The sequence below is a fragment of the Cynocephalus volans genome, chromosome 11 (assembly GCF_027409185.1).
Source record: "Cynocephalus volans isolate mCynVol1 chromosome 11, mCynVol1.pri, whole genome shotgun sequence".
In the NCBI taxonomy this organism is placed as follows: Eukaryota; Metazoa; Chordata; class Mammalia; order Dermoptera; family Cynocephalidae; genus Cynocephalus; species Cynocephalus volans.
The window spans coordinates 24,842,589-24,867,071 of record NC_084470.1 but is presented as its reverse complement, the minus strand read 5'-3'; the positions used below and the strand labels follow the sequence as shown (position 1 = coordinate 24,867,071).

The 24,483-nt window shown below is 52.3% G+C and overlaps 1 protein-coding gene across 2 annotated transcripts in view; it reads right to left on the bottom strand.

The window, feature by feature from the left end:
* The window catches only part of SLCO2A1 (solute carrier organic anion transporter family member 2A1), an 87,493-nt gene that overhangs the window by 17,650 nt on the left and 45,360 nt on the right, over positions 1-24,483 (bottom strand). For both annotated transcript variants that reach the window (XM_063114613.1, XM_063114614.1), the window contains exons 4-5: positions 2,483-2,710; positions 1,492-1,590 (exon numbers count right to left, since the gene is read on the bottom strand). In XM_063114613.1, the coding sequence (XP_062970683.1) occupies positions 1,492-1,590; positions 2,483-2,710 (327 nt within the window). The remainder of the gene's footprint in view (positions 1-1,491; positions 1,591-2,482; positions 2,711-24,483) is intronic.

The following is a 24,483-nucleotide window of genomic DNA, read 5'->3' as shown; positions in this document are numbered from 1 at the left end:
TGAAAGGGAGCAGTACCTTCACGTCGCCTTATTTTATTCCCAGCCCTTGGCAGGAATAATGATGAAGGGAGCAGACTCCCCAAGGGCTTACCATGGGCCCAACCTAGACCACATGCTTTACATCTATTTCCCCACCAGGTTCTCCTAGGAAGTCTACGAGGCAGGAATTACATCCACCTACCCCTAACCAATCAGAGAACTGGGGATCTGAGGAGTCAAGTCCCTTGTCCAAGGTGAAGGCCAGCAAGGGCCATTTCAATGGTGAATTTCAAACCTATGTCTTCCTGGTGCCCAAACCTGCACTTTCAACCATTGACCTCTACTGCCTCCCAAAGGAGGCCCAATGAACCTTAGGAGCCTGAGGAAACAACCATGGACAGTGTGGGCTGCCTGGCCTCCCAAGGAGAAGCTTTCTCCTGGCAATTCTCCCACACGCATCTAAAAGCCTGCCACTGTGTTTCTCTGTGCAAAGAAACTATACGGAAGGAGGGAGAAGGTGGCAGAATAGTTTGCAGCCAAAGAATGACAGGTGTCCCTGGCACTGTCCCAGGTGGACCAGGAGCTCAGTTGCTGTTCTCTTTGGGCAACTCAGGAAGTACCAGCAAAAGGCAAAGATGGCTTGATCCTGAGGCAGAAGATTCCCCCTGGCTTTCCACTTTCATTTGACATACAGGCAGATGATGCCACACAGATGACACTGTGGTCTGACAGCCCCTGGGGACAGAGTTTGGGCTCTGGCAGCGTGGTTGGGTTTAGTGCCTGCCTGATTCTTTGTGAGACAGGCAGGCCCTGATCTGTGCGCCAGGCACTGGGGGCCGTGTTCTTCCTGAGGGTCTGGCTCAGTCCTGTCTTCCAGCCACATCTTCTGGTGAGTGGGAACTTCACATACTACCCACTCACTCCCCACACTTCCCATTCTCTTAGCTGTGTCCAGGTGGTTTCCTCCACCTGGGAAGGCCTTCCCTCTCATCACTACCTGCAGAAATCACACCCTTCCCTGATCACCCTGTGCAGGACTGCTCTTTCCTGCTTTTGAACTTTGCCTGTTCCTCTGCAACAGTGCTGACCTTCCCTGTCTTGTGGGAGGCTGGGTGGTGTAGGACATGCTCACAGACGCCACAAGCCCCTGCTGTATTCATCCTGGGGCTGGCTCCCTGAATGGTTAACTCAGTGCTTGTGCCTGTGTCTACGGACCACATTTTCTTATTCTAAGATACACAGTGATTTAGTCTGTACTATTTTTGAAGAGTACAAGCTCACACCTGTTATCTTCTTAATATATATTAGGCTTTTTCTAATCTTTACAACTCTATTTTACTATCATTAGCCCCATTTTACAGATGAGGAAACTGAGGCAGAGATGAAGTGCAGGAATGAGTCAGTGAGGTGGCAATGAGCATTTGGAGTTGAAGCTTCATCCCCTGGCCTGATGGACATGGGGCCTGCTTTCTGGAACTGGGGATGAAGTGGGTGTCCTCTGCATACACTCACCTATGTTGACCCTGCCATAGTCCACAAAGATCTGCAGCATGACAGAGCCCAGCAGGTACCCGAAAGCCGGTCCAAATACAGAGATGGCAAATAAGATGGCTGGAAATAGAAGCAAGGGAAAGGAGGCTGAGGGGGTTGAGGGGGCTTGGCAGGCCTGGGCTCCCAAGCTAAGGGGGATTCCTGAGATGTCGTCCCATCTGTTCCCTGGCCCTGACAAACCCATGCCTATGGCGTCTCCCACAGACAAGGGCAGAACTGCTCAAGATCCCAAGACATGCAGAACCCAGGCTATTTCTCCTCCAGCCAGCTGCCAGCAAGACCTGCTTGCCAGGAAGGAGACAGCATCCATAGCGTTTAAAAAATGCCAGCCCACGGGTGCGTGGATGGGTGAAGCTCCCTATGCATACGATGCTGGTGGCCCCAGCAGGAGCTTATGAGGCCACAGAGCCTGTGGGTGGTCTGTCTGGTCTGGAGTATGTGCCCTGAGGATGCTCCATGAGGTTCTGAGGGAATGATCTGGGCATTCAGATGGTCATCTGCTATCTGCTTTGCATGTGCTGCTTTGAGGCCAATCTTCCCCTCAGTGGACAGCTCAGAGAAGACATGTGTGCCCTGTCCTGTGTCTGGAGGACTGGGCAGCAGCAGCAGATACTGTTGGTTTAGGATTTACCTGTGCCTGGCATGTGGCTATGTGGTTACATACATCATCTCATGTAATCGCACAGTCACGCAGCACACAGATAATATTACCTCCATCCTGCAGGTGAGGAACCTGAGACCCTGGATTCAGCCACTTGCCCAGGATTACACACCTGGGAGGTAACAGAGCTGGTGTTCAAACCAGGTTCATCTGACCCCCAGACCTATGCACTCATTTGCTGTGTGTGGGCAAAGAGGCTCAGACCTCAATTCAGTCCCCAGGGACTCAGCGAGTGTCAAGTCAGGCGTACGCGCCCCCCCCCCCCCAGCCCTCTTCAGGCCCATGACTCACAGATGTACAGAGGTGAGTTGTTGGGCTCTGAAAAGTCATCCACGTAGGAGATCCCAAATGGCTGAATGGGCACTGTCCCGATCCCAGCCAGTAGCTGGGCGACCACCATCAGGCCCCACATGCTGCTGGTCTCCTTCCGGGGTTCCTGGGTGGTGTTGTGGCACTTACTGAGGGGCACATCCTGCCAATGCTTCTGACAGAGCTCGGCCTGGAGACGGCTGCTGTTCCCTGCAACAAGAGCACACACCCATCACCATCACCCCAGCCTCCCGGCATGGGAAGGGCCAACCCGGGGCCAGAGGCTGTGTTGGCAAATGGGACATGGTCCTTCTGTCGGCCAGAAGGAGGGACTCTAGAAACAAAGGGGAGAAAGGTGGAGTGAGGGCTTCACAGCTCCAGGAGCAGCCCTTCTCAGGTGGGAGAGGAACCTGCCTCTCAAGGTTGTCCATGCTCTCTCCTCTATGGGAACTGGAGGAGAGCTGGGCAGAGGGAGGTCAGGACCTTCAGCCCTGGGGCACAGGGTTACCCCACTGGAAAAGGGGGACCCATGGTCAGATCCTAGGCTTGTCGGCCTCTGGCATCCCTGTGCTCAGCATGGTGCTCTGGGCCCCCAGGGTTCTCTTCAGCAGGACAGAGGCCATTCTGTCACAAAGAAGATAGTGTCACCTTCAGTTTGGGCTGTGTCCCTCCTGCGTCATGACTCTGGGAGCCCAGCTGGAGTCACACTGGAGGACCTACTACTAAAGACATTTAATATCCTTATTACACCTAAGCAGCTCTCAAGAATCACAGAACTTCTGAAGCGGACCCTGTCGTTCAACCTCTCATCTGACAAATGCGAGAGTTGAAGATGCACCCAAAGGAGCCAGGCTGTCCCTTAGGGTGTCCCAGACACCCGCAGTGTGGCCTGTGGGCATCGTGGCTCCTGTGGAGGTGGACCTCACCAGGTGGCCTGCCACTCCCACGCCTGTTTTGAATTTGGCCCACACTAAACAATCAGCACTGTCGGCTCTCCAAGGCCTTGCGGTTCTGACGGCTCCTTCCCATGAGATCCCTTTTGTTTCCTGCCTCATTCAGGCCAGTGGAAACCACTGACGTCACTGACCTCGCTCCTTGGGGTTGTTCACTTAACACTAATGGGATTTGGTTTGTCACTTGTGGTGCTCCCAGAGAGGGTATGGCCCTGAGCTAGGTGGGCCTCAAAGCCCTACAGAGGGGAAGAATGAGAGCCATGGACTAGATCTGCTCCTCGCACTGGACTCTGCCCAGTGCTGCTGGGCTCCAGGCTGCCCCCGAAGGTGGAGCTAGGGAGGGGGTCTGCCCTGCTCACTGTCCTTTCCCCTCGCCCCAGACACACACGCCTGGTCCAGCCTGGCTCCAGCGTCACCTGTCCTCTACGATGATGACTGCACAGGACACGTTTGAAAATTGCTGGCACGGGGGTGGGGGCTCCCTTGTCAGTCAGGGAGGCCTGTCCCAGGAAGCAAAGGGGGCCAAGGTGTCTGTCTAGTTGAGGTCATCAAGACCTAGCAGCAGCTGTGTGCAGAGAACGGTGCATCCAGGCCAGCGGCCAGCCCCAGACTTTGATTAGTGTCCCTCTGTACGTCCCTCTTCCCACTCCCCGCCTATTCTCCTGCCTTTCAATGCAGAATTCGATAGAGTGGTCCAACCACATGGTGAAGTAATATGCAGTTTCCTAGGGTTCAGATCTCTGCACTAGCCAGATGCCTGCGTGCCTGAATGAATGAATGAATAATAAATAAATAAATACATATGCAGCCTCTTAGTAATTCTAAGAGAATATAGCCTTATTGACATGGAAAGACAGCTGTAACGTCTTGCTAGGTTCAAAAAATAACTAGTAGTTTGGAGAAGGATATGATCCCTAATTCATAAAAGTTATGTGGACTAATGGAACATTCAGAAAAAAAACCTCTGGAAGACTGTGGTGCTCTCTGGGTGACAGGATTGTGCTGATCTTTTGTTATTTTCCTTATTGTATTTTCTTTTTTTTTTTTGGCAGCTGGCAGGTATGGGGATCCGAACACTTGACCTTGGTGTTATCAACACCGTACTCCAACCAACAGGGCCAACTGGCCAGGCTCTCACTGTATTTTCTAATTTTTCTATAACGAACACATGATACTTTTGAAATAAAGCAACAAAGTTTTTAAAATACAACATTTTTCATAATTAAATATATCCGAAATTTAACATCTCTCCCATTTCTTGTCCTTTCTTCCATCCCCATTGCCCTCCTTTCTGGTCCAGGCCCTGGGCCTGCAAAGGTAAGGGGTGAATTTCTCTGCCCAGCCCCACCACCTACCACCTCCTCTCCTTGCGGGGTGTTGACACTTTCTTGGATTTACAGGCTCTACTGGAAAAACCCAAGTTCCAGTGCCAGAATTTTAAACTTCCATTTACCAAATGGGCCAGACACTGTGCCGAGGCTGTGATGTGCATCGTCTCCTGCTCATGGAGGTTACTGGCCTACATAAGTGGCTGGTGTGGGGCAGAACAGGGATTCAAACCTGCATGTGTCTTGCTCAGTCCATACTGAAGTCAAGTCTGATGGCAGCTTTGAAAAGACAGCACACATTTTGCAGGATGGAGGAACGAGGCTTGGGGAGAATTCCTCCATCTGTCCCTAACCACATTCAAACACATGAGCTCTCCAACCTCTGTAGGTGGCTGGGACCTTCCACCTGCTTCCTCCCAGGTGGGGGAATCCTGGAAAGGGGCTAGCTGCCGGGGGTTCTGCTGAAATCTGGGGCAATAAGATGAAATAAACACAGTATAGGGAGTAAAAAACTGGTTCTGCCCCTAGATAGCTGAGTGATCTTGAGCAAGTTTCTAAACCTCTCTGAGCCTCAGTTTCTTTTGGGACAGAGACTATAAGGTGGCTGGATAGGGAGATTCCACATGGATCATTAAAGAGCTAGAAGGCTACGGTTCCAAAAAGAGGCCCAGACATGGGAAGTCAGACCGTGCCAGTCAGTCAGCAGGCCTGGTGGCTGTGCCTGTCCTCCGGAAGGAAGGCTGGTGTGGCTCAGTAATGCTGCAAGGGTCCCAATCTCAGGACAGTCACTTTAGTCTGGAAGCACAGAATTGTAAAATGCTCCTGCTGTGAGAGAGACCACAGTGGATGTCTGCCCTACCCCCCACCCCACTCAGGAATCCATCCTTCAGCTCTGACCCATGTCCAACACCCAGAAATGGGTGTGGTGCTGGCAGATTCACGTGGCTCCCCAGGAGGATGTCTGGGTGGCCCTAGGCAGGCAAGGCCAACAGAGGATGGAAGGGCTGGACTGGGAGCCTAGAGCCTGGGTTCTAGTCCTGAATCTGTGCCTCATTATGTCAGTGATCTTGACTTTGAAAGACCTCAGAGGATTCTAGGGAGAAGCCAAGCACAGCACAGGGTGAGAAGCTGCTACTGGGCCAAGAGGGAAGAGTGTTAGGCTCACTGCTCACTCCCCGTGACCCTGTGTTCTCTCAGGACCAAATGTCATGTTCAGGCTGAGCTGGTGCCCAGCCTGGGAAGGACTCAGGCACTGATACAAACCCCCAGACCCGAGTGACTGACTGGCCAATGCGGTTGTGCAGTCCCCCAAACAAATTGGCACGCACACGTCTCTGCTTGCTTCCTGTGCCAACTTTGACCAAACAGGTGCATTTCTAAAGGGCCAGCATATACTTTGGGTCCATAAATACAAGGGCAGCTGCCACATTTTCAAATTTGTATTTCTTTCCAAAGAGTCAAACAAATTTAGGGTACTTTTTGTATGAAGAAATGAACAAAGTCTGAGTTCCTTAAAACCTTGGGCTGTTGTCACTCACAAGTGTACTTGGAGGAGCCATCCCTCTCGTGTGACAGCGGCTCTCAGTGGCATCTTGTCTCATAGACTATGGGATGGCGGGGCCAGGTCTACGTTATATGCCAGCATGGTTTAAAGCAAATGACAATACTGAGAAAGAGGTGCCAAGGATCGGCCACCGTTCCCAGCTCAGCCGCTGAAGGACCAAGTGCAGGTCCAAGCAGCCGTCCCCTTAGCTGCAGAGTGGAAGATGCTTGCTTCACAGGGGCAAAAGAAGAATGCTGAGTCCTGAAAAGCCCTGGACCGAGTTCTACCAAAACCACCATGAAGCATCAGTTTATACCCATCAGAGTGGCTATTATCAAAATACAAAAAACAAAGAGTGTCGGCAAGGGTGTGGAGAAACCGGAACCCTTGTGCACTGCTGCTGGGAATGTGAGATGGTGCAGCCGCTGTGGAGAACAGAATGGTGGCTCCTCGAAAATGAAAATAAAATTACCATATGACCCAGCAATTCCACCTCTATATACATACCCAAAACAATTGAAAGCGGAGACCTGAACAGATATTTGTACTCTCATATTCACAGCACCATTATTTGTGATAGTCAAAAGGTAGAAACAACCCAAGTATCTGTTGACAGATGAATGGGTAAGCAAAATGCGGTCTATACAATGGAATATTGTTAAAAAGGAAGAGAATTCTGACACATGCTACAACATGGATGAGCTTTGAGGACAATATGCGACAAATACTATATGATTCCAGTGCATGAGGTATCTAAAGTAGTGGAATTCATAGAAACAGAAAGTAGAATGGTGGTTGCCGGGGGCTGGGAGAGAAGGGAATGACGAGTTACTGTTTAATAGCTACAGTGTTGCAGTTTGGGAAGATGAAAAAAAAAGTTCTGGAAATGGATGAAGGGGATATTTGCACAACAATGTGAATGTACTTGATGCCACTGAACTATACACTTAAAAATGGTTAAATGGTAAATTTTATGTCATGTATATCTTACCAACATTTAAAATAAATATTGCCTGCTACATGCTAAGCCGGGACAGGGTGCCAGGAAGCATATGGGAGAGGCACCAAACCCAGTGTTGTGGGGGAGAGGGGCTGGAAGACGATTCCCAGGGAAAGTGGCCTCTGAACTGAGAGGAATTGACAGTAGACAGGAGATAAACGTGGGGAGGGGCAGGTGGGGAGGAGAGGCACAGCAGGTGCAGGGGCTCACAGGAGGGGGTGGCACTCGCCACTGCACAGCAGGAAGCAGTGTGGCGGGCACGCAAACAGCCAGGCCGAGGTGTGGCCGCTCCTGGAGGGCTTGTGTGTCCTAGGGAGGGGCCTGGGCGTACCCTAAGGAAAATCCCAGAAGGGTGAAGATCATGAGGGGGCAGCGCAGTGAACACACTGGAGGGGGAAGGGCAAGGCCCACGTGTAAGGAGGGGAGTTGGCCTGTTGAGAGCTGCCCTGGTGAGTGAGTGGCTGTGGCTGCTTGTGTGGGGCGGGGGACGCAGGCCGGCCCGTGGAAGGGGACTGTGTCGCCTGGAGGTGCACGTGTGGAGATCACAGGCCAGGCTGTTGCGGGAGAGCAGAGGCGTGAGAAACACCCCTGGGGAAACAAAGGGCCAGAGCATAAGTGTTTCTTTTAAGAGTGCTAGTTCTTGATTCCGCTGATTGTCAATACTTTACTAAATTCACATTTATTAGAACACTGTTGCTGACTTGGCCAGCAAAATCCTGTTTTGTGGGACATTTAATGGTCATGAAAGATTGTGAAAATGTTGACTGGCTTATTGAGTCTTCACGTGGCATGTTGCGTGGTACACCAATGCCACAAAAGTCCTCAGGAAGTTTCACCCAATGAAGTGTACAGGGGGCAAAACTCTCTGGGGATCCTTTAACTGTTACCATTAACTTTAAAAACATCAGATTGCATATCAGAAGTTGCCTTTATTAAAAATGTACATTTTAAAAAATAATCAATTGGCCTCAATTACATCCAAGTCTCTTGAGTTCCTCTTTGCCTATTCTGTGTTGCAAGTTGACTCAAGATCTCCCAATGGACTTGCTTTTCCTCATGCCAACTCTGAATGGGTCCCAAACTCAATCAAGCTCTGACACATGTGAAAAGGAAACAGCAGTTAAATACAGCCCCAGAGAGCAAGGCTTCCCACAGGGACAAAGCAGCTAGCTGTCCCAAAGGCAGGGAGGCTTTGAGCCCTGGAGCCAGGGAGAGCACAGCAAGGCAGTGGGTAGGACCCGCTGCTCCTGCGCCTTAAACGAGGACTGGTGTTATGTCACAGTCAGCCCAGGTGTGGGCTTCCCGAGAACTCAAGGATGGGACCCCCTGCAGTGGGTGGCCCTGGTCAGCTCACTCTGGTGACAGTGGAGCCTTCTAGAATTTGGACCATCAGGCTCTTCTCTTAAAAATAGGAGGACAGGGATAGTAGAGTCCAAGGGGCAGGAAGAAGGAAAAGAAGAGACCTTGCTTCTGGACCATGTCTGTGGACAGCTCTGATCTGGGGACAGTGACGGCGCACAGCCCCTAGCAGACAGAATCAGGGGCTTGGCTCTCTTTGCTCTGCTCCATCCCTCTCCTCCCTGGAGCAGAGTTGCCAGCTTTCTTCAGGAGCCCGGGCTCAGGTGGGGAAAGAAATAGCAACCTCTCACCATTTCTCAGAAACTCTAGCAAAGGCCCCATACCTGGCTATACCTCATTCAAGCTATGGAAACACATTGCCCTCCTCCTCAGAGGCTGTCAGCTCTGGCCTTCCCACCATGTCATGTCCTGTTGTAAGGTCAGAGAAATGCCTGCCTGTTGCAGCTACCACAGCCTCTGGAGGCTGCCTGCCCACCCATGGCCACCTGCCTCCATCTTTGAGGGGTCTGGGGGAGGGAGGGTAGTCTATTCAACAGCTGCATGTCAGTCTGTTTCTCATCTTCCCTGAGGCAGACTTCTGGAAGGATCATGTTCATCAGAGCACATTCTTTATTCCCACAAGACATCAGAGGCCTAGCTCTGCCAGTTTTCACAGGGCTATGAAATGCTAACTAGAAACAGGCCGGGACCTCTCCCCTCCTCCAGCTACCCCAGCACCACCCTAGCTGCACGTGAGTCAACTGTCTGACTCATCCCATAATTTAAATATGCAGAATTCCAGTCCTAACTTCTGGACCCCTCAGTGGGTTTAGAAATATAGGAGACTCTGTCAGGAAGGTCTATATCCCTAGGATGGGACCCACAGAGATGGGGCATATCTGGGGCAGGCCAAGGTCTCGGCCACTCTGTTTTTCAAGGCCACATGTTCCAGACCTCCTTCCCACCCCTTGGTGTGGCCAGGCTGTGGCTAGCTGGAAGACTGTCAAGGGTATAATAAGAGATCTCTGCACAGAGGTCTGGAGCTGGCGCAGAGAGAGGACCGTAGAAGGATCAAGAAACATGAGAAGGCCACAGCAGGTGGGGCTTTCCTTTGACTAGTCTTTCTCTTCCTTCTGCTAGAGCACAGAGAGAATCCTGCCAGGGAACAGGAGGGCAGCAGCAAGTTCTCCTGCAAGTCATGATTCTTGAGAGCTATGCATTTCCTGCCTGCTCAAAACGGAGCACGACTGTCATCTGGGACCTTGTGGGTGAGTAGGGTCAAATGGGGAGGAGGTTAGCAAGCCCCAAACCTCGGAAGCAATCCATACGAGAACAACAGGGCCAGGCAGGGTGCATCTGGAAAGTTCTCTGGAAGCATGGCCAAGGTGCCAAGCCCCTGGGCTATCAGCACAACTCCTTGAGTCTAATTCAGAGCATTCCAATCTGAAGGACCTATTTCCTCATCATCCTAAATTCGGCTACTCAACAATTCTTCCCGAAAACTCTGGCAACACCAACCAGCACGCCTGGAACGGGCTGTCCTGATCTCACTCATGATTTGGTATCTCCAAGTCCTTTGTAAATCAGGTTGTTTGCAAGTCAGAAGTGATTGCATTCCCAATGGGGTCCATAAGGCCTTGTTAATCCATAATGCCCCCTATAATAATATATGTTCTATTCCAACTAAACTAAGCCTCCATTCATTATAAAGTGATTTCTATGTGCAAATGCATTCTAAGTTTCATCTTTGGAAACTAGGAAAACATAATCTCCTGCCTCAACAGAAAAATACAGAATCGGGGTTTACAATCTGGGGCGCATCATGCGGCAATGGAAGAAATTCACACTTTGAAGCCAGACAGACCAGGTTCAAGTCTTGGTTCTACTGCTCACTTGTGTGGAGACATCTCTGAACCTTACTGTCCTCATCTCCAAAACAGATATAATAAATACCTACTTTGCAATATTCTTATGAGAATTAAAAATAATGAGTATATTATAACTTGAGACATAGTGATCATACGATAAAGATCAATTTTCATCTAAAGAGATGAGTAACTTTGAGAAACTCAAATGGACAAAGGAGATGGGAGAAGCCTGGAGACAGGCAATGGTGCCCATGCTTTTAAGAACTTGGGGCCTGGGTCCAGAAACCAGAGACAAGTAAGATCAGTGCCAGTCACTAGCAATTAGATGGATTATAATAAAGGAGTCAAGGGGCAAGGGGGTGTGCTTGGAAGAGTTTACACACGAGAAGGAAAAAAAATGAGCTCAGGTGGGTGGAAGGAGGGAGTTACTCTGCCCTGCTCTCAAGGCTGGGTTTCCATAACACTAGTTCTGAGGCTGAGGCTGGAAACCCCTTCCCACACTGCCACCTTGGCACTAGAGGGGGACCTGGGGAAATGCTTGAGGAGGCTGTGTGAAGGATGAGCTGGCTGTGAGGGGCAGGCCCGATGTGCACTACCCAACAAGGCTGGGTGGAACACTGCTGGTCAGGGGTGTTCTCCCCCACTGCCCGCGCTCAGGCACCCCGAGCAGCACCTGGCTCGGCTCATCATCAAAATCATCAAAGCTGTTTCTCTAGTGGACAGGAGTGATGGAAGACCTACCTGAGAGAACAGGATGCAGCTCTGAGCTGTTTAATTTTATTATTCAAAGAGATGCGAGCTTAATTAGCACCCCCCTCCCCCACCAGGTATGAAGCAGAATTTATTGTTCACAGATTTATTCAATAGGCTGATGAGCTCTTTGAAGAAAAAATTTAAAAGGTTAGCTGCGCCAACATGAGTTCATTAAATGCAAGTCATGCCAAACCAACTTCATTTCCTTTGTTAATGGGGCTCCTAAACCAACAGGAAGCCATAACATGGTGTTGCTTGACTGGAGGAAGCCTTTTGACAAGCCTGTCATATCGTCCCGCTAGACAAGACGGGGACACGTGGCTGGAGAGTCCTCAGAGACAACTGGCTCAGAGTGTGCCCAGTGCAGGTGCCAGTGGGCCAGCCTAACCCTGAAAGAAGGCGGCCCTAAGTGTGCACCACTCAACTCTGCTGTCACGGACCTGGGTGAAAGCAGGAAACAGCTTACGTATTTGTGAATGGCATGAAGCTGAGAGGAATGGCTGCGAAGAGAGTTCAAAGGCTGAAAATTCAAAATCAGACCCAAGGCTATAAGGAGGGGCTGCCACTAAGGAGAAAGAATCTTATGGGATAAAACATAAAGCTTTACTTTAATTTCAAAGAATTGAGCTAGTTAGCAGCGAGACAGATGAGGCCTGGCTTGACAAAATTTATGGGGAAAAGTCCCTGGTGTTTTGACCACGAGTTCACAATGTCAGCCTGCATTGATGAGGACCCTAAGATCCAGAGGGGAGACTCCCTCCCTCTTCTTCCCAGGGAGACCACCCTGAGGGCACTATGCTCTGCCAGGCAGCTTGGCCCCCTAAAGGGCTTGAAGCCTTATTTTATGAGGAAAAGTGAAGGGACTGGAGCTAAGAATGAAGCTGAGCCTCTGGGGTCATGTGATGGCTGCTTCTGCATCTGCGCACTGATGGGTTTGTTCTGGGTGGTTCCAGGAGGCAGACCTGGGACCGCAGAGGGGAGCATAGAAAGGCAGAATTCAGGGAGATCTAGGAAGAAGAGTCGCATGGGAGAGAAAGAGCAGCCGGATCCCGCAATCGATGGCTGTCCACATCAAGGCAGACTAGGGGTCCCCCATCGTTGGGGTTCGACTCTCGATGCCTGAGGGCACCAGTGGGCCTGGGAGAGGTCTAAGGAACTGTCTAGTCCAGGGACTGGCAAACTGCAGCCTGTGGGCTAAATCCTGAATTCCCAATCAGTTTTTGTCAAGAGGTTTTATTGGAACGTGGCTATGCCCCTTTTTCCATTGTCAACGCGAACTTTTGTGCTACTAACAGCTGAGTTGTATACCTTCAACCTTACATCCGAAAGCCTGAAATATTTATAATTTCCTGCCCTTCACGGAAAATGTATGTTAACCTCTGGTCTAGTGCCATGGTTTTCAAACACTTCAGCCACCAAATCTCCCTGCATCAAAGCTTCTGGAGAAGCCCGACGTACACAACAGACAAAAGCAGAGCTCTTGTCATCGGGCAGGGCCAGGGTAAGGAGTTCCTCTGCTCAGACCTCTCCTAACTCCAGCCCAGGCCAGGAAGGGAACAGGAAGGGGCCCTGGAACATATCAGAGCACCAGCCAGCCCCTTAGGTGACTGCTGAGGTCCTGGTTTGTGGGTCAGTCCTGTCTCATGCTGACTTCTATTTGCTGCTTCCCCTTTAAATGACTGAGCCCCACATGGTCACTGACTGTAGCCGATCTGACCTCTGAATTCTGAAAATTCCTTTTGTTCCTGAGAGAAGGAGGCTGCTTCTGTTGGTTTTGCACCTCCTGGTGGGTAGCACATGCCTAGATGTGCCTGGTGGTTCCCATTTCAAGCCACAGGAGGTGTCTGATCCCAGCCAGCAGCTTCAGCTCCACCAAGCGTGGCAAGAAGGGCGGGAAGTTCCTCCTTATCTCCTCTGAAGATCCCTGGGGAGCCCAAAGCCTCTCGCAGGGAGGATCAATGGTTTCTTCAGACCACATCCCCTAGCGGGAAAGGGACTGGCACCCTGTTTCTGTGGGGCTATCCCTCGCTCCCCAACAGTGTTCCCAGGGTGCCCGAAGCCACTAGAATAGTAACCAGCCTTCCTGTCCACCACGGATGCTGACTCCCAAGGAGACCATCCCCCCTGCTGTAGCCGGGTCCAAGACACACCGTCTTCCAGCCATCCCTGAGAAGTGACTCTCGCGGGGGAGCAGGACAAAGTATGTGTCCTAGACCCTTGGCCCCAAAGCAGGCCTGCCACCTGGCCTCATTCCTGAGCAGGGGAAATGACTGGACACGCCTGAGGGGGCTAGTGAGCAGGGGAGCCACATGGAGGCCTCCAACAGGCCTGGGCCAAGGGGGGGCTGTGACTTGCCCACCAAACAGCTGTTTAAAGAGCCTGAGGCAGGACAAGTACTTTTGCATCCACTGCTCAGGCCTTCAGAGAGGCTGCTTCAGCACCCCACAGACCAGCAGCTCTCCTGCCAGCCCCGCCCAGCCCCCGCCCGCCCTCCTTCCCCGGCCTTGCCTGATGTTCAACACGGCAGCCTCGTGTTTTCTATCATTTCTCCATGCTTATTTCTGTTCTTTCCTACACAATGCACTAAAAAATGTTCCACATTAAATCTCATTAGGTTTTGTTCTGCTCATCTGTTCGGGGCTATTTTTCTCTCAGTTGAATTAATAACACCCATGTGTTTTGTGATTTTTCCCTCTTGTTTGTTGTCTCTTCCTTTTTAGGTTAAATAAATCCAACTGGCCAGGTTGTGAAACTCCCACCCCTGACCCTCCACCCACTCGCTCCTCACCCCCCACCAACACACACACACACACACACACACACACACACACACACACACACACACACACACACACACACACACACACACACACACACACACACACACACACACACTTTCCCCTGTTCCCCCACACGCGCCCCCCCAACCACCTACCACTGCCCCCCACTTCCTGCTCACACACTTCCCCATACACCCCTCCCCCACAGCCCCAGCCCCCCCCACATACACACACTTCCCCCACATACACCCCTCCCCCACAGCCCCAGCCCCCCACACATACACACACTTCCCCCACATACACCCCTCCCCCACAGCCCCAGCCCCCCACACATACACACACTTCCCCCACATACACCCCTCCCCCACAGCCCCAGCCCCCCACACATACACACACTTCCCCATACACCCCTCCCCCACAGCCCCAGCCCCCCACACATACACACACTTCCCCCATATACACCCCTCCCCACAGCCCCAGCCCCCCACACATACACACACTTCCCCCACATACACCCCTCCCCCACAGCCCCAGCCCCCCACACATACACACACTTCCCCATACACCCCTCCCCCACAGCCCCAGCCCCCCACACATACACACACTTCCCCCACATACACCCCTCCCCCACAGCCCCAGCCCCCCACACATACACACACTTCCCCATACACCCCTCCCCCACAGCCCCAGCCCCCCACACATACACACACTTCCCCCATATACACCCCTCCCCACAGCCCCAGCCCCCCCACACATACACACACTTCCCCATACACCCCTCCCCCACAGCCCCAGCCCCCCACACATACACACACTTCCCCATACACCCCTCCCCCACAGCCCCAGCCCCCCACACATACACACACGTCCCCATACACCCCTCCCCCACAGCCCCAGCCCCCACACATACACACGCTTCCCCCACATACACCCCTCCCCCACAGCCCCAGCCCCCCACACATACACACACGGCCCCATACACCCCTCCCCCACAGCCCCAGCCCCCACACATACACACGCTTCCCCCACATACACCCCTCCCCCACAGCCCCAGCCCCCCACACATACACACACGGCCCCATACACCCCTCCCCCACAGCCCCAGCCCCCACACATACACACGCTTCCCCCACATACACCACTCCCCCACAGCCCCAGCCCCCCACACATACACACGTCCCCATACACCCCTCCCCCACAGCCCCAGCCCCCCACACATACACACACTTCCCCCATATACACCCCTCCCCCACAGCCCCAGCCTTCACACACCCACACATCCCCCTCCACATCTCCATGTACACCCACCTCCCCTCCACACCCATACACCCCCTCAGCACACTCAACTTCCTGCACGTAGAAGCACCCCCGTACACACGCCTGTACACCATCACCCCACAAACACACTCACAGCGCCCTGCACACAATGGGCCTGCCCTCCACTTTCCTCCTGGGCTGGCTGGCGTTCCCATTTCACACCAGGGGGGGTGTTCACTGGAACCACCCCGAGCTCATTGTTCCTGAGCAGCTCCCTCAGTTGGAGGATCCAGTGTTGCTCTGGGGGTTAGGGTGCTGCGTGCTCTCCCCTGAGGAAGGGAGGCAGTCACGCAGGATCCCACGGCTTCCCCACCCTAGGCCTTCCCAACACCCTCCTTCCCACGGACATCCTTGGGAGGAGTGAACACCGGGTGGGGGGCTGGCAACTTCATGAATAAAGGACTAGAAAGTGACTCTTCAGTTTTTTCTTTTCTTGACTGTTCCAAAAATACAATCCCCCTCACCCTTCCTGCTTAGCCTCCAGGAAGCTTCCTGCCTGCAGCGTCTGTTGTCTGTGTGGGCAGACTTCCCTCTGGACTTGGCCAGAGGGTCTTTCACAGGTTACACCTAGTCCTACCAGACAGCGGTTTCTGAAGTACCTTCTCTTATCTCCTGGGAGAACTGGTCTCATGTTGGCCTGTTTCCCATCTATGGAAACCTCTGTGTGCCTTCCAGAAGTGGTCTTGGAGGCTTTGGCTGGGTAGCTAGTCTTTTCTCTAAAGGCGCCGGGCACATTTCCGGACCCCACTGACATTTAGAAAATCTAAACATCCATAAATGTCTGCACGGCCTTTTTAAAATTAGCAATTAGTTGTTAAAGGTCTCCATGATTCCCACAATGTTCGGCCCTTCTTTAATTTTTTTTCCTAAAACACATAGTTACTCTTCATTTCCCATGTTAATTTCTGGAGTAGCTTTGCTCCAAGGAGAGACATCAGCAATGAACACACGATAATAGGTCTGAGGGCCATTACTTATGAGTAACAGATCTCAAATACCACAAAGGCAGACAAATAGAAATTTGCAGAACAGCTAATGTGGGCCAAGCACTTTACCTATATTATTTCATTTAATTTTACTTTTAGAATACATGAAAGTGAAGGTATTACGTTCCCATTTTACAGGAGAGGAAACAGGTTCAGAAAGGTGAAGTAGCATGCCTAAGGACCCTCGGCTAGTAAATGGCTGAGGGAGGATTTGAATGCTGAAGTCCATGCTCTACCCATCACACCAGGCTGCATGCACCAGCAGGAGGAGCTGGGAAGAGAGCAGAGCAGCAGCCTGAGCTTCCACGACAGAAATCCTATGGGCCCACGTGTGAGGAGGCTGCAGGGACCAGCTGGCGGGGGCGCACCCCAGGCCAGAGCAGAGACATATGGTGAGGACCAGAGAAGCTGCCTTCAGATACCCCCAGGCTGCCCAGCCCATAGCAAGAGCACTTCACAGGAAGCAAGATGCTTTCTCATTTGGGATCAGGAGGATCTACTAGTTTACTCCACAGGACACATGTGCTGTTCCCACTACCAGCAGAACAAGAGCCAACACTTAATGATCAGTGCATGTGCCAGCCACTGGACTGAATTCTGGACATGCATCTTACAGCCCTCGCAGCCCTCCAGGGACCCTCAGAAGGGAACTGAGACTCAGAGCAGGGAGAAAGTGGCCCAAGGCTGCGCCATTGTGGAGTCTCAAAGACCGGATTCAGCTTGAGGACTGCCTGGCTCCAGAAGATGGTTCAGATCCCCACCACCATCCAGGGTGGTACATTTAATGAAATGTGTTTGTTCCTGATGATCTTGCATAATTCAAAACTTAAGCTCCCACAGGAATACATTTGAAGCAGTAGTCACATTTCAAACTTTTCCCATGCGGTGAGACTTTATGAATATTTTTATTTGCACGTATTAGTTAGCATCGCACACACCCATGCTGCACTGGCACCCAGTGCACAGCCCTAGGTAGATACTGAAGAAAGAACTTTTTAAGCTAGCCGTAGTAACGCCATTTTGCAAGGCACAAAACATTACCCTGGTTAAAAGTCCCTAGCATAGGAAAAGTACAGCCTGAGGTTGAGACCAGATAACGAACAGGATATCTGTGGTTATGCACCTGGGCCCCGGCCCGAGGCAAAGGGCGGATAGTTCCCAGAAATAGACAAGTCAGTTAAAGTTTCAAGAGTGCCCCTCAGCTGTTTCAAGGACTCCCAACAGTTTCCAGGGTGCCCCTCAGCTGTTTCAAGGACTCCCAACAGTTTCCAGGGTGCCCCTCAGCTGTTTCAAGGACTCCCACCAGTTTCCAGGGTGCCCCTCAGCTGTTTCAAGGACTCCCACATAACCGAAGCTCACCCCAGGCCTTATTTGAACTGACCAATTAAACTCGCTTCTCGCTTCTGTACCCGCGCTTATTTGAACTGACCAATTAAACTCGCTTCTCGCTTCTGTACCCGCGCTTTTTGCTATAAAAAGGACCCAGGAGCTTCACTCGGCGCGCCAGTCTTCCAAAAGACTGTGTCGCCCGGGTACCCGTGTGTTCAAATAAACCTCTTGCTGTTTGCATCCGTCTTCGTGGTCTCGCTGTTCCTTGGGAGGGTCTCCCTGAACTGACTGACTACCCACTTTGGGAGTCTTTCATTTGGGGGCTCGTCCGGGATCGGAGACCCCCACCCAGGGACCACCGACCCACCAACGGGAGGTAAGCTGGCCAGCAGTCGTTCTGTGTCTCGTTTCTGTGTCTCGTTTCTGTGTCTAATCCTGTGACTCTGACTGTCTTTCTGAGTGCGCGCATTTTGGTTTCAGTTTGTTCCGGGTTAGTCGCTCTGGGAGCGAAGTGCGGGTAGCGAACAGACGTGTTCGGGGGCTCGCCACCCGGCAATCCTGGGAGACGTCCCAGGATCAGGGGAGGACCAGGGACGCCTGGTGGACCCCTTGGCAGAGGATTATTGTGTTTTGGTCTCACCGCGTCTCGGGAGGCGCGCTCTGCCATCGGACTCTTTCTTCTATTTCTACGGCACTCGGTCTCGTCGCCGTTTCTGGTTTCTTTTTGTCTTAGTTGTGATAGGTCTTTGCGTCGTCGTTCCCCTATTGGAAATTTTCGAGATGGGGCAAGGTGCCCTTACGCCTCTCTCCCTTACTCTAGATCATTGGAAAGATGTCAAAGCCAGGGCTCACAATCTGTCCATGGAGATCAAAAAAGGAAAATGGCAGACTTTCTGTTCGTCTGAGTGGCCCACATTCGGCGTAGGTTGGCCGCCAGAGGGAACCTTTGACCTTTCTGTCATTTTTGCAGTTAAAAAGATTGTTTTTCAGGAGACCGGAGGACACCCGGACCAGGTTGCCTATGTCGTGGTATGGCAAGACCTCGCCCAGAATCCCCCTCCCTGGGTGCCACCCTCCAGCAAAGTCGCTGTTGTTTCGGGATCAGAAAATACTCAAAGGCCACCTACAAGGAAGCCTTCCGCCCCTCCCCAACCCCCCGTCCTCCCGACACCAGATGACCTATTTTCTCTCTCTGAACCCCCACCTTACCCGGCGGCTCCGCTGCCCCCTCTGGCCCCTCAGGGAAACAGATCGGCACCAGGCCGAGCGCCCGGTGATCCTAGCCCTGAGGGACCGGCTGCGGGGACTAGGAGCCGCCAACCTCGCAGTCCGAGAGACGGCTCCGGTCCTGACTCCACCGTAGCTTTGCCCCTCCGAGCCATAGGGCCCCCAGCTGAGCCAAATGGCTTGGTCCCTTTGCAGTATTGGCCTTTTTCCTCAGCAGATCTTTACAATTGGAAGTCTAACCATCCTTCTTTTTCTGAAAAACCAGCAGGTCTCACGGGACTTCTTGAGTCCCTTATGTTCTCTCACCAGCCCACTTGGGACGATTGCCAACAGCTACTCCAGATCCTCTTCACCACTGAAGAGCGAGAAAGGATTCTTCTGGAGGCCCGCAAGAACGTTCTCGGGGATAACGGGGCCCCTACACAACTCGAGAACCTCATTAATGAGGCTTTCCCCCTCAATCGACCTCAATGGGATTACAACACGGCCGAAGGTAGGGAGCGTCTTCTGGTCTACCGCCGGACTCTAGTGGCAGGTCTCAAAGGGGCAGCCCGGCGCCCCACCAATTTGGCCAAGGTAAGAGAGGTCTTGCAGGGACCGGCAGAACCCCCTTCGGTTTTCTTAGAACGCCTAATGGAGGCCTATAGAAGGTACACTCCGTTTGAACCCTCTTCTGAGGGGCAGCAGGCTGCGGTCACAATGGCCTTCATCGGCCAGTCAGCCCCAGACATTAAAAAAAGGTTACAAAGACTAGAGGGGCTCCAAGACCTTTCCTTACAAGACTTAGTAAAGGAGGCAGAAAAGGTGTACCACAAGAGAGAAACAGAAGAAGAAAGACAGGAAAGAGAAAAAAAAGAGACAGAAGAGAGAGAGAGGCGGCGTGATAAACGCCAAGAAAAAAATTTAACTAGGATTTTGGCCGCAGTGGTAGGTGAAAGAGGGTCTAGAGATAGGCAGACAGGGAACCTGAGCAACCGGGCAAAGAAAACACCTAGGGATGGAAGACCCCCTCTAGACAAAGACCAATGCGCGTACTGTAAAGAGAAGGGTCACTGGGCAAGAGAATGTCCCCGGAAAAAGAACATCAGAGAAGCCAAGGTTCTATCCCTAGATGACTAGGGGAGTCGGGGTTCGGACCCCCTCCCCGAACCTAGGGTAACATTGACAGTGGAGGGGACCCCCATCGAGTTTCTGGTCGATACCGGGGCTGAACATTCGGTGCTGACCCAACCCATGGGGAAGGTAGGGTCCAGGCGGACAGTCGTAGTAGGAGCGACCGGCAGCAAAGTCTACCCCTGGACCACTCAGAGACTTTTAAGGGTCGGACATAGGCAAGTGACCCATTCCTTTTTGGTCATACCTGAGTGCCCTGCTCCTCTGTTGGGCCGGGACATCCTGACCAAACTAAAGGCTCAAATCCAGTTTTCCACAGAGGGCCCACAAGTAACATGGGGAGATCACTCTACCATGTGCCTGGTCCTAAACCTAGAAGAAGAATACCGGCTGTATGAAAAGCCGGCCTCTCCCTCCATCGACCCATCCTGGCTCCAACTTTTTCCCACCGTATGGGCAGAAAAGACAGGTATGGGACTGGCCAATAACGTCCCACCAGTAGTAGTAGAGCTGAAATCAGGTGCCTCACCGGTGGCCGTCCGACAGTATCCAATGACTAAAGAAGCCCGGGAAGGCATCAGACCCCACATCCAAAGGTTCTTAGACCTAGGGGTCTTAGTGCCCTGCCAATCGCCCTGGAACACCCCTCTGCTACCAGTAAAAAAGCCAGGGACCAATGACTATCGGCCAGTCCAAGACTTGAGAGAAATTAACAAAAGGGTGCAAGACATTCATCCCACGGTCCCAAATCCATACAGCCTCCTGAGTTCCCTTCCGCCTAGTCACACTTGGTACTCAGTCCTGGATCTCAAGGATGCCTTTTTTTGCCTCAGACTACACCCAACAGCCAGCCACTGTTCGCGTTCGAGTGGAGAGACCCAGAAAAAGGTAACACAGGTCAGCTGACCTGGACACGGCTGCCACAGGGGTTCAAAAATTCTCCCACTCTCTTCGACGAGGCCCTCCACCGAGATTTAGCTCCTTTTAGGGCTCTCAACCCCCAGGTCATATTACTCCAATATGTGGACGACCTCCTAGTGGCAGCTCCCACATATGAAGGCTGCAAAAGAGGGACACAAAAGCTCTTGCAGGAACTGAGTAAGTTGGGGTACCGGGTATCAGCTAAAAAGGCCCAGTTATGCCAGAAAGAGGTCACCTATTTGGGGTACCTGCTCAAAGGGGGAAAAAGATGGCTGACCCCGGCCCGGAAAGCTACAGTTATGAAGATCCCTACTCCCACAACCCCCAGGCAGGTCCGCGAATTTCTGGGTACTGCCGGATTCTGCAGGCTCTGGATTCCTGGGTTTGCTTCCCTGGCTGCACCCTTGTACCCCCTGACAAGGGAAAACATTCCTTTTACCTGGACTGAGGAGCATCAAAAGGCTTTTGACCACATAAAAAAAGCCTTGCTGTCTGCCCCCGCCTTGGCTCTCCCAGACCTCACCAAATCATTTACTCTGTACGTAGATGAAAGAGCCGGTGTAGCCCGAGGAGTGCTTACTCAGACCCTAGGACCATGGCGACGGCCAGTAGCTTATCTATCAAAAAAACTGGATCCAGTGGCCAGTGGGTGGCCAACCTGCCTAAAAGCGGTTGCTGCAGTGGCACTCCTCCTCAAAGACGCTGATAAGTTAACCTTGGGGCAAAATGTGACTGTGATTGCTTCCCACAGCCTCGAAAGTATCGTGCGGCAGCCCCCCAATCGGTGGATGACCAATGCCAGAATGACTCATTACCAGAGTTTGCTGCTAAACGAAAGAATATCTTTCGCGCCCCCTGCTGTCCTGAACCCAGCTACCCTACTACCAGTCGAGTCAGAATCCACCCCAGTACACCAATGCTCAGAAATCCTTGCTGAAGAAGCTGGGACTCGACGGGACCTGAAGGACCAGCCATTGCCCGGAGTGCCTGCCTGGTATACAGACGGTAGCAGCTTCATTGCGGAAGGTAAGAAGAAAGCAGGGGCCGCCATCGTAGATGGCAAACGGACGGTATGGGCAAGCAGCCTGCCAGAAGGGACATCAGCCCAGAAGGCCGAGCTAATAGCCTTGACGCAGGCATTACGCCTAGCCGAAGGAAAAAACATCAACATCTACACGGACAGCAGGTATGCTTTTGCCACTGCTCACATTCATGGGGCAATATATAAACAGAGGGGACTGCTCACTTCTGCTGGAAAAGACATTAAAAATAAACAAGAAATTCTGGCTCTGCTAGAGGCCATTTACCTCCCTAAGCAGGTCGCCATTATCCACTGCCCAGGCCACCAGAGAGGAAATAACCCTGTGGCGGCCGGGAACCGGAGGGCCGACGAGGCTGCAAAACAAGCCGCCCTGTCGGTCAAGGTGCTAACAAAAACTACAAAGCTTCAAGAGCCAATCGAGCCTGCTCAAGCTAGGACCAAGCCAAGAGAGCTCACTCCTGACCAGGGAAAAGAATTCATTCAGCGGTTACATCAGCTAACACACTTAGGACCAGAAAAGCTCCTTCAACTGGCAAGCCGCACCAGCCTCTCCATCCCGAACCTCCGGTCCACTGTTCAAGAAGTCGCCAATCGGTGTCCAGCTTGCGCCATGACTAATGCGGCTACCACCTACCGAGAGACCGGAAAAAGACAACGGGGAGATCGACCCGGCGTATACTGGGAAGTAGACTTTACAGAGGTAAAGCCTGGCCGGTATAGAAACAAGTATCTGCTAGTATTTGTAGATACTTTCTCTGGATGGGTAGAAGCTTTTCCTACCAAAACGGAAACGGCCCTGACTGTATGTAAAAAGATACTAGAAGAAATCCTGCCCCGTTTCGGGATCCCTAAGGTGATCGGGTCAGATAATGGCCCAGCCTTTGTTGCTCAGGTAAGCCAGGGACTAGCCACACAACTGGGGATAAATTGGAAATTACATTGTGCGTATAGGCCCCAGAGCTCAGGTCAAGTAGAGAGAATGAATAGAACCATCAAAGAGACCTTAACTAAATTGGCCTTAGAGACCGGTGGAAAAGACTGGGTGGCCCTCCTTCCCTTAGCGCTGTTCAGAGCCAGGAATACCCCTGGCCAGTTCGGTCTAACTCCCTATGAAATCCTCTACGGGGGACCCCCCCCCATACTTGAGTTGGGAGAAACACTGGGTCCCGATGATAATTTTCTCCCTGTCTTATTTACCCACTTAAAGGCTCTAGAAGTTGTGAAGACCCAGATTTGGGACCAGATCAAAGAGACATATCAGCCCGGTACCATAGCTGTCCCCCACCCGTTCCAGGTCGGAGACCGAGTGCTGGTCAGACGCCATCGACCCAGCAACCTTGAGCCTCGGTGGAAAGGCCCGTATCTGGTATTGCTGACCACCCCGACCGCAGTAAAAGTTGATGGCATCGCTGCCTGGGTCCATGCTTCCCATCTCAAGCCTGCACCACCCCCGGCACCAAACGAGACCTGGGAGCTGGAAAGGACTGATCATCCTCTTAAGCTGCGTATTCGGCGGCGGAAAAATGAGTCCACCGGGTAAGAACCCCCACCGGCCTGTGATCCTCACCTGGAAGGTACTGTCCCAAACTGGAGAAGTTGTCTGGACCAAACAGGCTACCCAGCCGCCTTGGACTTGGTGGCCCGATCTTAAACCTGATGTATGTGCCCTGGCGGCGGGTATTGAGACCTGGGATATCCCGGGATACATAGCATCGGGCTAGGCCCAGATCAGACCCCCTGATTCAGACTACACAAAAGCTTATAATCAGATCACCTGGGGGGTCCCAGGGTGCAGCTATCCCCGAGCTAGAAACAGGCTTGCCGCTTCCCCCTTCTACGTGTGCCCCCGGGATGGCCGAACCCTTTCAGAAGCTAGAAGGTGCGGAGGGCTGGAATCCCTATATTGCAAAGAATGGGGTTGTGAAACCACGGGGACAGTCTACTGGGGACCTAGTTCCTCATGGGACCTCATAACTGTAGAACGTAACGATAGCAGTAAAAACTGTGACAACACCGGCTGGTGTAACCCCCTTAAAATAAAATTCACAGAGAAAGGAAAAAATTCCAGAGATTGGGCACAAGGAAGAACCTGGGGACTAAGGTTCTATTTGACGGGAAACGATCCAGGTGTACTGTTCACCATTCGCCTAGATATCACCAATATGCCAACTGTGGCAGTGGGCCCCGACCCCGTCCTTGCAGAACAGGGACCTCCTAGCAACAAGCTGTACCCAATGACTAGCAGGCAACCCCCCGCGGCACAAAGGAGCACTGCTACACAGAGCCTCCTATCACCAGGCACTCTACCCCCCACCACGGGTGACAGGCTCTTTGGTCTTGTACAGGGGGCCTTCCTAGCTCTAAATGCCACCAACCCGAACGCCACAGAGCATTGCTGGCTCTGTCTGGCCATAAGCCCCCCCTACTATGAAGGAATAGCCTTTTTGGGAGAGGCCAATTATACCAGCGCCGAGAGTTGCCGTTG